Source organism: Sceloporus undulatus, chromosome 3 (assembly GCF_019175285.1).
Source record: "Sceloporus undulatus isolate JIND9_A2432 ecotype Alabama chromosome 3, SceUnd_v1.1, whole genome shotgun sequence".
Lineage (NCBI taxonomy): Eukaryota > Metazoa > Chordata > Lepidosauria > Squamata > Phrynosomatidae > Sceloporus > Sceloporus undulatus.
This window is the reverse complement of record NC_056524.1, coordinates 27,622,778-27,637,430: the sequence shown is the minus strand read 5'-3', so window position 1 is coordinate 27,637,430 and position 14,653 is coordinate 27,622,778. Positions and strand designations below refer to the sequence as shown.

The 14,653-nt window shown below is 45.6% G+C and overlaps 2 protein-coding genes across 9 annotated transcripts in view; both read right to left on the bottom strand.

Annotated features, from left to right (window-relative positions):
- ZMYM2 (zinc finger MYM-type containing 2) overlaps positions 1 to 14,653 on the bottom strand; it is a 112,862-nt gene that overhangs the window by 58,492 nt on the left and 39,717 nt on the right. The gene's annotated exons all lie outside the window — the stretch shown is intronic.
- Positions 5,981 to 12,707, bottom strand: LOC121926411. Its single transcript, XM_042459383.1, has 3 exons — positions 12,687 to 12,707; positions 11,513 to 11,604; positions 5,981 to 8,843 (listed from the first exon to the last, which is right to left on the bottom strand). The coding sequence occupies exon 3, from the start codon at positions 6,687 to 6,689 to the stop codon at positions 6,006 to 6,008; it is 684 nt and encodes a 227-aa protein (XP_042315317.1). The 5' UTR covers positions 6,690 to 8,843; positions 11,513 to 11,604; positions 12,687 to 12,707; the 3' UTR covers positions 5,981 to 6,005.

Below are 14,653 nucleotides of genomic sequence, written 5' to 3'. Positions count from 1 at the left end.
GTGAATAAAAAATTATTGGCAACAATAACATGCCTCCCACCAGCTTTTTTGCTACATATAGGGTGGACAAATCTTGCCAAGAAAACCCCATAATAGGTTTGGCTTAGGGTTAGTAGTCATAAGTCAGAAACCTGAAGGCACACAACAACAACAAAGGGCTATAGAGGAAATGAAGTGCTGTTGTGACCACCAGTAGAATGATGGATTTAAGATGATCATCTACTAGCAGACCTGATACGGACAGGTTGCTCACCTGTAACTGTGTTTCTTCGAGTGGTCATCTGTGAATTCACACAAATGGGTTATTCTGCGCCTGCGCAGCAATGCTCGGAAACTTCTAGAATCTCTGGGCAGAATGCAAAGTAACTTTCTGCAACTTTTTGGAGGTATCCCCGCCCACCCCTATATAAAGCCCCTAGCGGCCCGCTCTCCTTCAGTTCCGAATGAGCCGCCACAGCGTGACGGTAACGTCGGCAATAATCATGAGCGGGACACTGAGGGGATGGATGGGCGGGATTTGTGTGAATTCGCAGATGACCACTCGAAGAAACACAGTTACAGGTGAGCAACCTGTCCTTCTTCTTCGTGGTCTCTGCGAATCACACAAATGGGTTAGACTGGCTAGCTAAAGTCAAAGGAGGAGGGAGTGTCCAAGCATGTAAATCAATGAAATTTATTGACACAGAATAAACAATATGACCAACATGGCCTTGTCTGTGTAATCAATGCAAACCTGAGAGTAACACTGCCCTCCCAAAGGCTACTCCCTGCCTATCCCTGGAGTCCAGCCTGTAGTGTCTAATAAATGTCAGTGGCTGGGACCAGGTAGCAGCCCGGCAGACATCCTTAAGGGGAATTGCCATCAAGAAGGCTGAGGATGCTGCCACCGCCCTAGTTGCATGGGCCCGAACCCGTACCGGGGCAGGAACGTCTGCCAATTCATAACACAAATAAATGGTATTTCAGACCCACTTAGAAAATCTTTGAGATGAGACAGGCAGCCCTTTCTTTGCTTCCGAGTAGCAAACAAAAAGTCTATTGGAGAGCCTCGAGCCCGAGGTCCTGTCCAAATAGAATGCCAGTGCCCTTCTGACATCTAGCGAATGCATGCGACGCTCCTCATCAGTGGATGGGTTCGGGGCCAGAGTGGGGAGAATAATGTCTTGATTAAGGTGAAAGGCTAACACCACCTTCGGCAGGAAAGTGATGTCGGCCCGAAGCACAACCTTGTCCCTGTGGAAGCGGAGATAGGGCTGGTCAGCCCGAAGCACACACAGTTCACCAGCCCGACGAGCAGAGGTGATGGCTACTAGGAAGGCTGTCTTCCATGTCAGCAGCCTCAGGTCCGTCGTAGCCATGGGCTCGAAGGGCTTAGAGGTTAGCTTGGAAAGTACCAGTTCCAGGCTCCAAGCTGGGGAAGGAGAAGAGCAAGGCGGGTGAAGGTTGTTGAACCCTTGCAGAAATCTCTTCACCAGTGGGTCCCTAAATAAAGAGGGTTTATCTCCAAACGTATAATGGGAGGAGATAGCAGACAAGTAGCACTTAATGGAATTCAAAGATAGTCCTGCGTTGGTCAGGGACATAAGAAAGTCCAAAATTGTGGAAATGGAGACCTGGGATGGTTCAATATCCTTCTTGTTAAGGAAGGAGAGAAATTTGTCCCACTTATAGCTATAGGCCCTACGCGTAGAGGGTTTCTGGGCTGCCATTATCACATCCTGAATGTCAGCTGGGAGGGAAACTAACAGCGGATCCTCCATGCTGCCAATGGGAGAGACTCCATGTCGGGGTGGAGGGTCATCCCGTTGTGGAGGGAGAGGAGGTCGGGACGGTAGTCGAGTCGGAGATAAAGGCCTTTGGACAGACGGAGGAGTGGGGCGAACCACGGCTGCCTCGGCCACCACGAGGAGATTAGAATGATGTCGGCTCGGTCTGTCATGATCTTTGACAGCACCCTCATCAGCAAAGGAAAGGGGGGAAAGACATACAGCAGCCCCTGGCTCCAGTCTAGTTGGAAGGCGTCTCCCTTCGAACCCGGTCCCCGAGTTCGAGAGCAAAATTCTGGGATGTGGGTGTTGTTTGGAGAAGCAAAAAGGTCCAACACTGGGGACCCCCACCGGAGAAAAAGGTTGGTGACCACCTCGGGATGGAGCCTCCATTCGTGGCAGGTCTTTGATGATCTGCTCAGTTGGTCTGCTCGGTCGTTCTGGTCCCCTGGTAGGTGGATGCACTGCAGCAAGACGCTGTGGCCGATGCACCACTCCCAGATGCGGAGGGTGATCTCCAGGCGCATTGTTGATCTTGTGCCTCCTTGCTTGTTGAGGTAGTACATGGTGGTAGTATTGTCCGTAAGCAATAGTACTACCTTGTCAGCAAGAAGGTAGCAGAAGGCTTTGAGAGCTTTCTCCACCGCAAGCATCTCTAGGGCGTTTATGTGGAGAGAAGCCTCTGTCATCGACCACTTGTCCCTGATGGTAAAATCCAGAACGTGGGCGCCCCATCCTACTAAGGAGGCGTCTGTTGTAAGGGTAATGTCCGGCTATGGGGGTATGAAGGGCATGCCCACGCAGACGTTGTCGGGTTCGAGCCACCAGCGCAAAGATCTTTGGACCTTCCTCGGGATGGTGAGCACCTTTGCTGGAGAGTCTCGCACGGGATCGAAGACGGTGAGGAACCACGACTGAAGAGGTCTGAAGCGTAGCCTGGCCCAGGGGGTGACGAATGTCGTGGAAGCTAGATGTCCCATGGCGACTTGGACTGTGTGTGCCCGGACTTTCCTTCGGGAGAGACAGTCCCTCAGGGAGGAGGTCAACGCGTGAAACCTTGAACGCGGGAGGAAGGCCTTCATCTCCTCGGAGTCCAGAGTCGTTCCAATGAAGTCCAGGTTCTTCGTTGGGGAGAGATGTGATTTCTGTAAATTGACCTGGAGTCCCAATGCCTCTAGCAGCGATAGAGCAAACTGGACATCCCGCAGCAGCGCCTCTCAGGACGGAGCGGTGAATAGCCAGTCGTCTAAGTAGGGGAAGATGGTTATCCCTTTCTGCCGCAGGTATGCCACGACGGGGGCCATACATTTCGTGAAAACCCTCGGTGCTGTGGAAAGGCCGAATGGGAGAACCTTGTACTGGAAAATGTCAGTACCGATGGTGAAGGCGAGGAACCGATGGTGACTTTCTCTGATGGAGATATGAAAATAAGCGTCCTTCAAATCTAAAGTGATGAACCAGGAGTCCTTCTGTAACAACGGCAAAATAGAGGCAAGAGTTATCATTCTGAAACGCTTGTAGATAATAAAAGAATTCAACTCGCGTAAGTCCAAGATTGGTCTAAGTCCGGAGTCCCTTTTCGGGACCGTAAAGTATCTTGAGAAGAAGCAGTATCGGGCCCGAGCGGAATTTACGGGCTCGATAGCGCCTTTATCTAAAAGGGAGCGCACTTCGTCGAGAAGGGTGTCCAAGGGTAAGGTGGTGTTAAGGAAAAAGCAACATGGGATATACAGTAAATGAAATAAAACATGTATGTGAGAGTCAAGATGACTCAGCAGAAGCCAATTAGAAGCCACACAGGTGTATAAGGTAATGAAATTAACAAGTCCTGAATGCCAAGGACAAGAAATGTAAAGTAGATAATTGGACACACCTGACAATTGTTAAGTGGTCAAGGCTGAGATGATGAAATCATTAATTGTAGGATGAACCAAGAGAACCAATGGGAATGGTGTACACGCCTACTGGGTGGAAACAGACAACAGTGGGTGGTACCATGCATTGACTATAATAATGACTATACATCCCAATGTATTTTGTGGGTAGTAGAGTGGGTAGTAAAGAGTAGAGTATTGTTGTGTTGGATAGTTTTGGAGCTGTATATAGTAGAATAAAGTAGATCTTTTATTTAAGACTACTGAGTTGTCTGGTGTCTTGGGTGAAGCTACAAGAACCAGCTGGATCCTGAAGAAGGGTGAAGACTTCTGTGGAAGCAAGAGTTAGAAGGCTTGGAGAGTTTGTCGGGGTCTTCAGCCTATTCTCTGTAACTCTGCTAAGCTATAACCACTGGCCAAAACTGGTCAGCGCGGTGCACAACCAGGTGGTGAGTTCAAGCCAGAGGTGAAGAGCTACAACTCCCATCATCCCTGACAGGTGGAACTAATAGCTCCAGTGGGCGGGAGCTGTAGAAACTCAAGGGCATAACCCTGTCGGATGATGTCCAAAACCCAAGAGTCCGTTGTGATTGAAGCCCAGGTGTTAAAGAAGGGCTTCAACCTGTCGGAAAAGGAAGGAGCGAAGTGCGCTGGGGGACTTCAAAACCTACGTTTGCCTTTGCCATCTTTCTTCTTATAGCCCTGCTGGTATCTGGACTGGGACGTCTGGCGTCGATCCGGCTGGGCTGATGGAGACTGAGACGGACGGCTCTGAGGTGGCCTGTCTTGAGGATGAAACTGACGGTCCTGTTGTTGGGACCGCTGCTGTGAGTGTGGATACCATGGGCGCTGGCTGCCATATCTCATGCGAGGAGATTTGGAGGATGAGGACATTCCTGTCATGGCCAGCCAAGATGAGCTCTCGGAGGATGAGGAGGAGGATGAGCCTCCTCCAGAGCAAGGGCTGATTGAGGCTACGCCAGGTGTTAGTTCTGCTCTGCCAGGCCCCAGCTGTGCTTCCCCAACCCCAGAGCAGGAGGTCCAACCAGGTCCTAGTGCTGAGGAAAGGCCTTCTATGGTGCCACAGCCTAGTGGTGATTCAGGAGATGAGGCATGCCTGCAAGTACCTTCTTATCAAGAGAGAAGGGCCGAGAGTGCTTGCAGGCGCAGATCCAGGAGGATTGCAGAAAGACAGTTAGCAAACCAGCCTCAGGTGGCTCGAGGGAGAGCTTCCCTGATTTAAGTGGAAGAGAGGCTTGAGTTTGTTGCTAGAGTTTATTGCATGAGCCCTTGGTGTGATTGCTGTCGCTCTAGCTCCAGACATCTTGTTACCTTGCTTCCTTGCTACCTTGACCTCGGACCGGACCTTTGTTATCTCTTGGCTATTGTGACCTCGGACTGTTTTGACCACGCTGCTTTCTGGCTTCCTGACTTCGGCTCGTCTTTCGGCACGCTTGACTTTCTGCATCCCCGACACCGGCTTGTTTCCTCGGCTTGCTCTTTGACTGCTTCTCCACAAGGTTTGTTTTGCCTACACGTGTTGGTTGCAGGCATTGGTTATCAGCATAAGTCAGAGATTGCTGGCAGCAATCCCGGACAATTCCATGCTTCCGTGCGGCCGTCTTCATCCGGTAACGGAAGCTTAACTTTTCATCGGTCTCCCTGTTGAACAGACCGGAATTACCAAAGGGCATGTCCTCTATCGCAGACCTTGCCTGTGGAGTAAGGTCCGAGGAGCGCAGCCATGCGTGGCGTCTGAGGGCTATCGAGCCCGACAAGATCTTGGAGGCACAGTCAGTGGAGTGCCTGGCCGAAATGATCTGCTGTTCTCCAATTAGATGAACCTCATTGCGAAGAGCTGTCATGATCCGCCTTTTGTCATCTGGGAGTTCTGCGATGGTCGGGTCCATCTTCTCCATGAGAAGCTGTACATACGCTCCCATGCACGCCGCATAATTGGCGATTTTGATGTCCAGCGCCGCGGATGCATAAAATTTTTTAGCCAGTCCATCAATCTTTTTCCCTTCTTTGTCCACAGGAGAGGAAGCTTGATGGGGAGTAAAGGACGTCTGCGACCCCTCCACTATGGCAGAGTTGGGCTTGGGGTGGTTGAAGAGCCATGACGGGCCCGATGGAGTGACCCTATAAAGGTTCTCTATCTTCCTCGATGTGGAGGAGATAGTGGAAGGAGTGCCCCAGGACCTCTTGGCAATCTTTTCCAGGGATGGAAGAAAGGCCAGAGAGGGAGGAACCGGGGCGCAGCCGTGGATCCGTCTCTCCATGGGGTCGAGGGCATCATCCTCCGTGTAGGACACTTCCAATTTCAAAGCGTCAGCCATGCGGACGACCCTATCTGCAAAAGACCTCACGTCATCAGATGGTGAAGGGGCGTCCGGGACCCCAAGACATAAGGTTGGTCTTCCTTGAGGAATGGAGATGGAGAACGGGATCTGGATGGAGATCTCGAAACATACCTGCTCGGTTGACGGCTAGGTGGCGAGAGGTCCCTCTCAGAAAATGGTCTCCTCATAAACAAGTCGTCCGATTTGCGAGTGGTGTCTTGCCACGGAGAGCGAGGCCTCACCCTGGTCGGGCCCGGACAACGTTTCCGGAGGTGGGAAGGATCCACAGGCAGGAAGTACTGCCCGGAGTGATGATCATAGACCAGGTCCGGATAGGTATCAAAGAGGTCTCTATCCGGTAAGTCACGGTCGTCACGGTCCTGGTTCAAGGCCTCATCTGCTTCGGTACCGAGGGCAGCTCTGTCCCTGCGTAAGGGAGACCGGGCCCGACAGGAGCTTTTAGAAGGCGACCTCAGTCTGCGGGGTGAAGCAGGCGGGTCGGAATCCGGGATTTCACCCTCCGATTCAGAGCTATGGTCCAGGGTGACTATCTGGAGGTCCTCATCAGGAATGGAGAGATGAGGCGCAAGCAAGACCCTCGGTTCCAGAGGTGGAGGAGCGGAGCTTGAAGCCGGGATCGGGGTAGCCACAGTCCTACGGTCCGGAGGCGGAACCGAGACTGTACTTGGCGGCCCCTTCCGCCTCATCTTCGGGACCGGGGAAGCTGACCTAGTCCGCCTGGTCCCTTATCCTCCTTAGAGGATTTGTGCCTTTTCTCCTTGTCCTCCTTGGAGGATTTTTGCTTATCCTCATGCCTCCTCTTCAGAGCCTTTGTTTTCTCGGCATGGGACACAGACGGCTCTTGGGGAGCTGGCTCTCCCGAGGAGGTTGATGGTTGGAAGACCTTCTCGTAAAGGGAGGCCTTCAATTTTTGGTCCCGGTTTTTCAGGGCCTGGGACGTCATGGCCTTACAATGAACACAAGAGCCTGGGATATGGGTCTCCCCCAGGCAAAGGACGCACTTGTCGTGGCCATCGGACATGGGGATTTTTACCCCACACTTGGAGCACCGCTTAAAAGAGGCCATAACAGCCAGTGAGAGCGGAGGTCGAGGTCGTTTACCAGTCCAGGTCAAGCCGAAAGAAGCACAGAGCGTCTAATTCGAGGGAAGTCCATATGGATTGGTCAGTGGGTCAAGCCGGTGGTCAGTCTTTGCCAGAGATTCAGTCCAAATGGTAGCCGATTGCTAGCGAAGTTCCTCGAGCTGCTTAGCGTGGCGGAATGAAGGAACTGAAGGAGAGCGGGCCGCTAGGGGCTTTATATAGGGGTGGGCGGGGATACCGCCAAAAAAGTTGCAGAAAGTTACTTTGCATTCTGCCCAGAGATTCTCGAAGTTTCCGAGTATTGCTGCGCAGGCGCAGAATAACCCATTTATGTGATTCGCAGAGACCACGAAGAAGAAACGGATGATAAACAGATTTGGAGCTAACCTGAGAAGCCTGGATAAATGTCTGCACAACACTGGTTTCTTTAGAGTGAAAAACACTGTGTGCACGTGTGCATCTGTATATTTCTTTGACGTATATAGAAAAATAGCTTTGAAGCACACCAAATATATGTCCATACACATTTCCTAATTAGCATGTATTTTCCAGCTAAAAAGCAACCCTCTCCTCAGTGAAGGGGCAAATATCACTGAGAATGAGATGGAACAAAGTAATGACAATCCTACAAAAGATTCCACTGTCAATGAAGCTAGAAGCTTTTGTATTTTTATTTTTTATAATTTATTGTTTTCAGAGACAATGTATATATTAATACATGCTGATATTGAACAGAAGTAAGATAGAAAGGTTCTTTTCATTTTGGGAAGTTTGCTTGCCCCCCCCCCCCACACACAAATTTCAAAAAGTTAACTTTCTGTGGTTTCTATTCTATGACTTATAAAAATTCTGAAATGCTCTCTATGATGTATTTACATGGAATTACAAGGTATATGCTTTATTAACTACTCTAGTAGGGAAAATATAATAAATAATTGTGGGTGAACGCATAGAAAGATAAAACATTCAGAAATCTCTTCTAAAAACCAATAGCATATTTGACTTTCTATATTGGTCTCTTCATTGCATCTTCAAATTTATACTACACACTATGCTGACTCAAAGTGGTTATATTCATGGCTTACTATACAGATCAGTCAGAATTTGCTTGCAAGAAGTTATATGTCACCTTCAGGTATTCAAACAAAGGCACCAAAAATCCATTTTGAAATGAAAAGTGGTTTAAACTTGAAGGATGGCAGATATTTAAGCAAAGCACCTGAAATTTTCAAAAACAGGTCATGTAGAATAGTAAAAACAAACAAACAGACAAACAATGGTGATGACAGTAGTGTCTAAGGGAGTGCTTCTCAAATTGTGGGGCAGCACCATGGATATGTGAGCAAAAATTACTTAAGGGGAATGCCAGACATGGAGGCCCCGATCCCTTCTCTTCCCCCTCTGCTTCTCAATATTTTCTGTCCTGGAGGGGACGAGAACGATAAGGAGGGTTCTTGGAGCAGCCACCTGTCTGAAGGATAAAGAGCATGGAAAATTCGCTGGAAGCTCAAAGTGGCTTCGGTTAGGACCCATCCTGAGATGCCGGTGCTTCTTTCCCCACCTGTCCCATCACTACCCCGGTTTCTCAGGTACAGATACTGCTGCAGCCTCAATCAGTGCACCTGCTCAGTCCAGTGGAAAGCCAGTGTCCATGATGACCGCTGGTGGCAATGAAGGACAGTGGGGGTTGTCGCCATCAGCTGGCTCTAGCTGGTTCTCGTTGGAAGCAGAGGAGAAGGGGCTTCAGTGGTTCCACTCCTGAACAAACAGCAGATTGGACCAGCCATCCAAGGAAAAGTGGTGCAAGCAAAGCACTTTCTACAAGCCCTTGAGCTCGACCCTGCCTATACCACTCCCACCCCCTCCCCTTACTGGCTAGCCAGCCAGGCACACACCCTTGCATGTGGAGGTACATTAAAAGCTGCTCTTCCAGTCCAATAAGGCAGGCAAGTGCTGGATGTGGCTCAAGGAGAGGAAGAATGAACAAAGAAACTTTTGGGCAGCCAATGTAGGTGGCTGGGGTGGAGGAAGATTTGGGGGTTCAGTGGAACCAGCTTCCAAGGGGTCTTGTCCCCCCCCCCCCACAGCACTCTCACATGTACACACGTTCTCTCGCACCAAGTCACACTGTTTCTCTCATTCTCTCTTTCACACTCACATTAATTCTCTGACACTTTGACCTATTCTCTGAAAGGAATTTCTTTCAGTCTCAAAAGGTGCCACACAGGATTCCTTTATCTCTTTCTTTGTTACACACACAAGCCTATTTCTCACTCACACATGCTCAACCACACACTTTTTTGTGCTTGTTTTTTCCTGGTCATCTTCTTGGTCAGTTAATTCTGACACACACATTCTCAAGTCATGACCTCTCCTCCCGCCCCATGACACAAATTCAGACACTCTCAAATTCACACACACATGCTCTCTCACACACAAACACAGTGATACTTTCTCTCACACAGTCACACATGCATCAGGTCTCTCACACACCCTCAGTTGCTCCCTCAGCGTGCCAGTGACTTGCTCTCGCACACTATCTCACACACACTCAGTAATGCTCTTTTTGTGATTCTCTCATATACCTTCATTCAGTCTCAAACAAAATGTGTGTGTCTCTCTCTGTTACACACAAACACACTTCAGCTTTTTACATACTCGCATGTACATATGCATATACATAAAAGGAATGAATGTTTCCATGTGACTGTGTGTGGGAGAGTAACAGAATAAAAGAGTGCGAGTAGGGGTATACATATCAGTGAGCACTGATGTACACGAGCATGACTGTTTCTGACACAGTATGTGTAAACTGTATGTTTATTGAATTTATTTAAATAAAACTGCTCTAATTTTAACAATGGTATTTCTTTACAAAATGTTAAAATATGGATATACATGAATGTGCAAATAAAAATATGCACACTAAACAAATAAAATATTTTTTATGTACTACGTCAAGGGGGAGACAACATCCACATGTAGATGTAAAAGGGGGCAAAATGTTTGAGAACCACGGCTCTAAGGCATATAGTTTAACTAGTTTAATGAAAAGTGTATGTGATGAGTTCTACCCGAGTGCACCATAAACTAGTGTTGAAACCTTTCTAAAGGGGCAACTCTGAAACTGAAGGAAGTGAAAAACAAAAAAAATCCTCCTTCCATAAAATTTTCTTTTCAGTACCCAATTTCTCTTGTGTCATTACCAACTTATGGTTACCCTTAAAGATACTCCAGAGGTTTTTACTGGTCCACAAGGAACCTATGCATATATTGGTTGATGCAAGCTACTGTAATTACAACAAAACAATTGCAGGGACAATTGTCTTCACCCTAAAACAAATCCCAGGTCAGTTTTTTGGCAATACATTTATTAAGCAGTAGAATCATAGAATCATAGTTGGAAGGGACCGCATAGGCCATCCAGTCCAACCCCCTGCCATGCAGGAAATCCAAATCAAAGCATCCCCAGCAGATGGCAATCTAGCCTCTGCTTAAAGACCTCCAAGGAAGGGGGCAAGCTTTTACAGCTCACAGGGTCCTTCATTATATGAAGATGGTAAAAAAGCATGATGTTGAGCCTCATGGTATTTACAGTTTTGAGAAACTCTGGCCATAAACTGGCTGTGGACCAAGGTAGTAAAAGGAAAGGCAATAAAGTTTTGGTTATCCACCTCAAGTTACAAAGCATTCCTCCCTGAGCATTGTGTCTGCCTTTAACTACTACAAGATCCTGGGGAGGGGGGCACTACAGCAGTGCTCTGTAACTTCAAATGGAGAATCAACACTTTGTTTCATCCACACTCTTCCTCAGTAAATCTAAGAAAAGAAAAGAAAAGAAAAAAGTAAATGCCATGAATTCAACTTTCTTTCTCCTGCATGTTACCAATTTCTGTGTGATGAAGAAGACTGGAAACTTTGAAAGCTAGTTTGTTATTTTTGTGCTCTCTGGTATCATCACAATATGGTATCATCAGAGATTACAATAATTGTTGCAATTGTAAATTCTGATGTATGATCACAGCAATTATTCTGAAGTGTCTTAGGGTGCATCTACACTGTAGAAATAATGCTGTTTGACACCACTAACTGCCATGGCTCCATCCTAGAGAATCCTGGATTTTGTGAGACATCAGCACTCTTTGGCAGAGAAAGCTAAAGACCTTGTAAAATTACAAATCACAGGATACCATAGGATGCAACTACAGCACTTAAAAATGGTGTTAAACTGCATTATTTCTACAGTGTACACATACCCTCGGTTGATTACAAGTTTTGTTTCTGGCCTTAATTTAAGGTGTTCATTTTAACATTTTGAATCCTTTTCTTAAATTCATTTTATTCATGGAAGCAGAATGGATACTGAACACATGTACATATGCACACAAACATGCTTCATTATTAAGATTGGCTAGTGAAGTACTTACCAAGATGCCAGAGTTTACAGACATATATTTAGCTCCTGATCAGGAATTATGGAACTTCAACCCACTAAAACCTGCAGTATTCTTCCCTTGCTCTTCTCCATAGGAAAATGAAAAAAACATCCATTCAGGCACACTTGTGCAAGGTAAATGAAGGACTATATGTTGGTGCTTGTGGTGAAGAACTACTATTTTTAAAATTCAAGTCTAATTCTGATTCTCCACTTTATGAAATCTATTTTGATTGTTGTGATTTTTTAAATGCCAGTTTTAATAGGATTTTTCAGGCAATCTTTTGACAAAAACAGTCTGGAATCGGCAATAGAAATAAATTGAGAAATTCAGAGTAGAGATTTAAAGAGAGGAATCACAGGATCTGAACAAAAGAAGTGAAAGACATTGGGAGCAGAGTTCTAGACAGAGGTGTGAAGACTGGCAGTTTAAAGGACTACAGATAGTATGCGTGTATATTTAACATGTCACCCATTTAAAAGGCCTATTTTCTTTCAAAACTGCCACAACCAGTTTCAACAACACCATTAATCCTGGAACTTTCTTTAAGTCACAGTAAACCCAACATGTTACATGCAGTTATATGTTTAAAAAACTTCTGATAAGGTTGATTTTCTTCACCATACCAGTGTCTGTTTTTTTTGTGTCCAAGAATTTACCGCATATTTCCAAGCTTCTGCATTGGCCTAACTTATCCATGTCACATCTGTTTAAGTAGGCAAAGGGGCCTATGTGCTGCACGTAGCCCCATAAGATTATTTCAGCGGTCCGTAGGCCCCATCGGCATTATTTTGCCTCAAATATCTTTTAGCCCACCCCAGCCATTGGCCCACCCCAGCCATTCTCTGACCATGAGAGCTCACCCTCTTTTTTTTCCTTTCTTTTTTTTTAGAACAGCGAATGACTTGGAAACACTGTAATAGGAAAAGATATCTCCTATGGCTAAAAAAAAAAACCTAGAGTGGGACAAAAACATGGCAAAAATGTCCCTCATACTTTCAGAGGGCATTTGAAGGGAAAATAATCTTTTTCCAAGGCTGTGCAGCCTTCTAAAGTCTCTTGGGGGAACAATTTGAGAGACCACATCTCCCCATATGAACTTGCTAGAGCCCTAAGATTTTCAGGGAGAGGCTTTTTCTTAGTTCCACTACCATCTCAGACTCACTTAGTGAGGACACAAAAGACGAGTCTTCTCGGTGACTGCTCCCACCTTCTGGACTCCCTTCCATGGGAGGCTAGGCTGGCCCCCTTCCTTTTTGCCTTTCGCTGGCAAATAAAAACATTTTTATTTCAGCTGGCTTTTTAACAAAATAATCATGACAAGGTTATTTTATATGTGTTTCAGTTATTTTTAACTTTTTGTATATTTTTATACTAACTCTGTACTGTTTTAATTAGATGATTTTAACTGTTTAAATTCTTACTGTAAGTTTTAAAAAAGTTTTTTATTTTGTGAGCTGCCTTGGGTCCTGTTTGGGAGAAAGGCAGCATAAAACTGAAATAAATAAATAAAATGTGGCCTTCTAAAAACATCCAATTTAATTTTTTTTATCACTGTACTGTAGCAGACTTAGAGAAGCCTACTCTATATGATAGGCCTGTAAGACAACTTGGGGATGGTTGATTCGGAGGAGTGAAACAGGAAGTGGGCTGGGGAGAAGATTTCTTCCTGCTTCTTTGCGCCCAAAGTACACCCAAATAAGCTGGTTTTGTTTAGAAATGGCAGCCACTCTAGTTGTTCCAGCTCTTTTTTCCCCAAAAAAGAAAAAACTTCATTGAACCAAACTGAATGTCTTAATAGTGCAGGTTTGGGTCAACAAATGGGTTGTATGATAGTGATTAAAGTATTTGGGAATAGGAAGTTGAAGGTCAAAGCCACTTACAGACCATGACAATCTCTGGGTGACTAGGACTACCAGCTTAACCTACCAAAAATCTTTATGAAGAGGTAAAGGATTTGAAAACTACATATTATATTAATCAAGGAGTTCCAGAATAAATTACCCATTTTATACATAATACTTATAAAGATCTTTATGATCAAGTGTATACAATACATGCTAAAAGACTTGTAAAACACAGCACTTTTGAAGAAGGAATATAATAAATACAAAGTTTAGTTTGACAAGCAAAATAACTTCTGAAAACAGAACTACAGTCCACTCTCGCTTTATGCGTTCTGGACTCCCCCACGTAAAGCAAAAAGTGCATATGCACATGCACCATTGGATAGAATGGGGCTGGGCTCACCGCTCGGCTGTGCACCATTGTTTTTATTGCTGGGCAGCTTCAGCTGCCTATAATGAGCCCGCGTATGGTGCAGACTCACTATATAACAGTGATATAATAGGAAAAGATTCTGGTTCTTACTGAATGCATAATTTTTTTTCTTATAAAAAGCAGTGTACAGCAGAGTATTCATTATATTAAGAATTCTTAGATTTAAAGAACATGTAATTAACTCAACCAAAACCTAACACTGACTTCCAGTACTAATATCTTCACCCTTTAGAACAGTGTTTCCCAAACCTTGGTGCTGCAGATGTTTTGGACTTCAATTCCCAGAAGCCCTAGCCATTTGGGCCAACAATCAGAAATTTTGGGATGTGAAGTCCAAAACATATAGAGGATCAAAATTTGGGAAACACTACTTTAAAAAATCACCTATAAGAAACAGCACCTCAATAATCCAGATACTTCAATGCTAAACCAAGACAATCAGTGTTTCTCTTCGTCACATTACTGTTTCTTGTGCCTCCAGACACCTTATCATTTCATTAGACCATTGCTTCCTAAACCAGAGTTTTCTTGCTGCAGCAAACTACTTTGCTCAAAATGAAAAACCTATTGCCACTACTTCAAAAAGAGGATAAGTTTTAACAGTCAAAACTGCAAAAGAAAAAATTAGAAGCAAAGAATTAAAAAGAAAAGTAAGAAGTATATCCCAAAGTATCAATCACCAAAGAGAAAGCAAACCAGGAATAATCAAGGCTGGCCTGGTAAAAACCCAACACTTCCAGAAAACAGTACTGGTTTATTAATAATATCAATATGAGACCTCTCAGTATTCCTTACCTAAGAAAACACTATGAAATTGATGGGGTTGCCATAAGTCATCAGGTGACTTGAAGG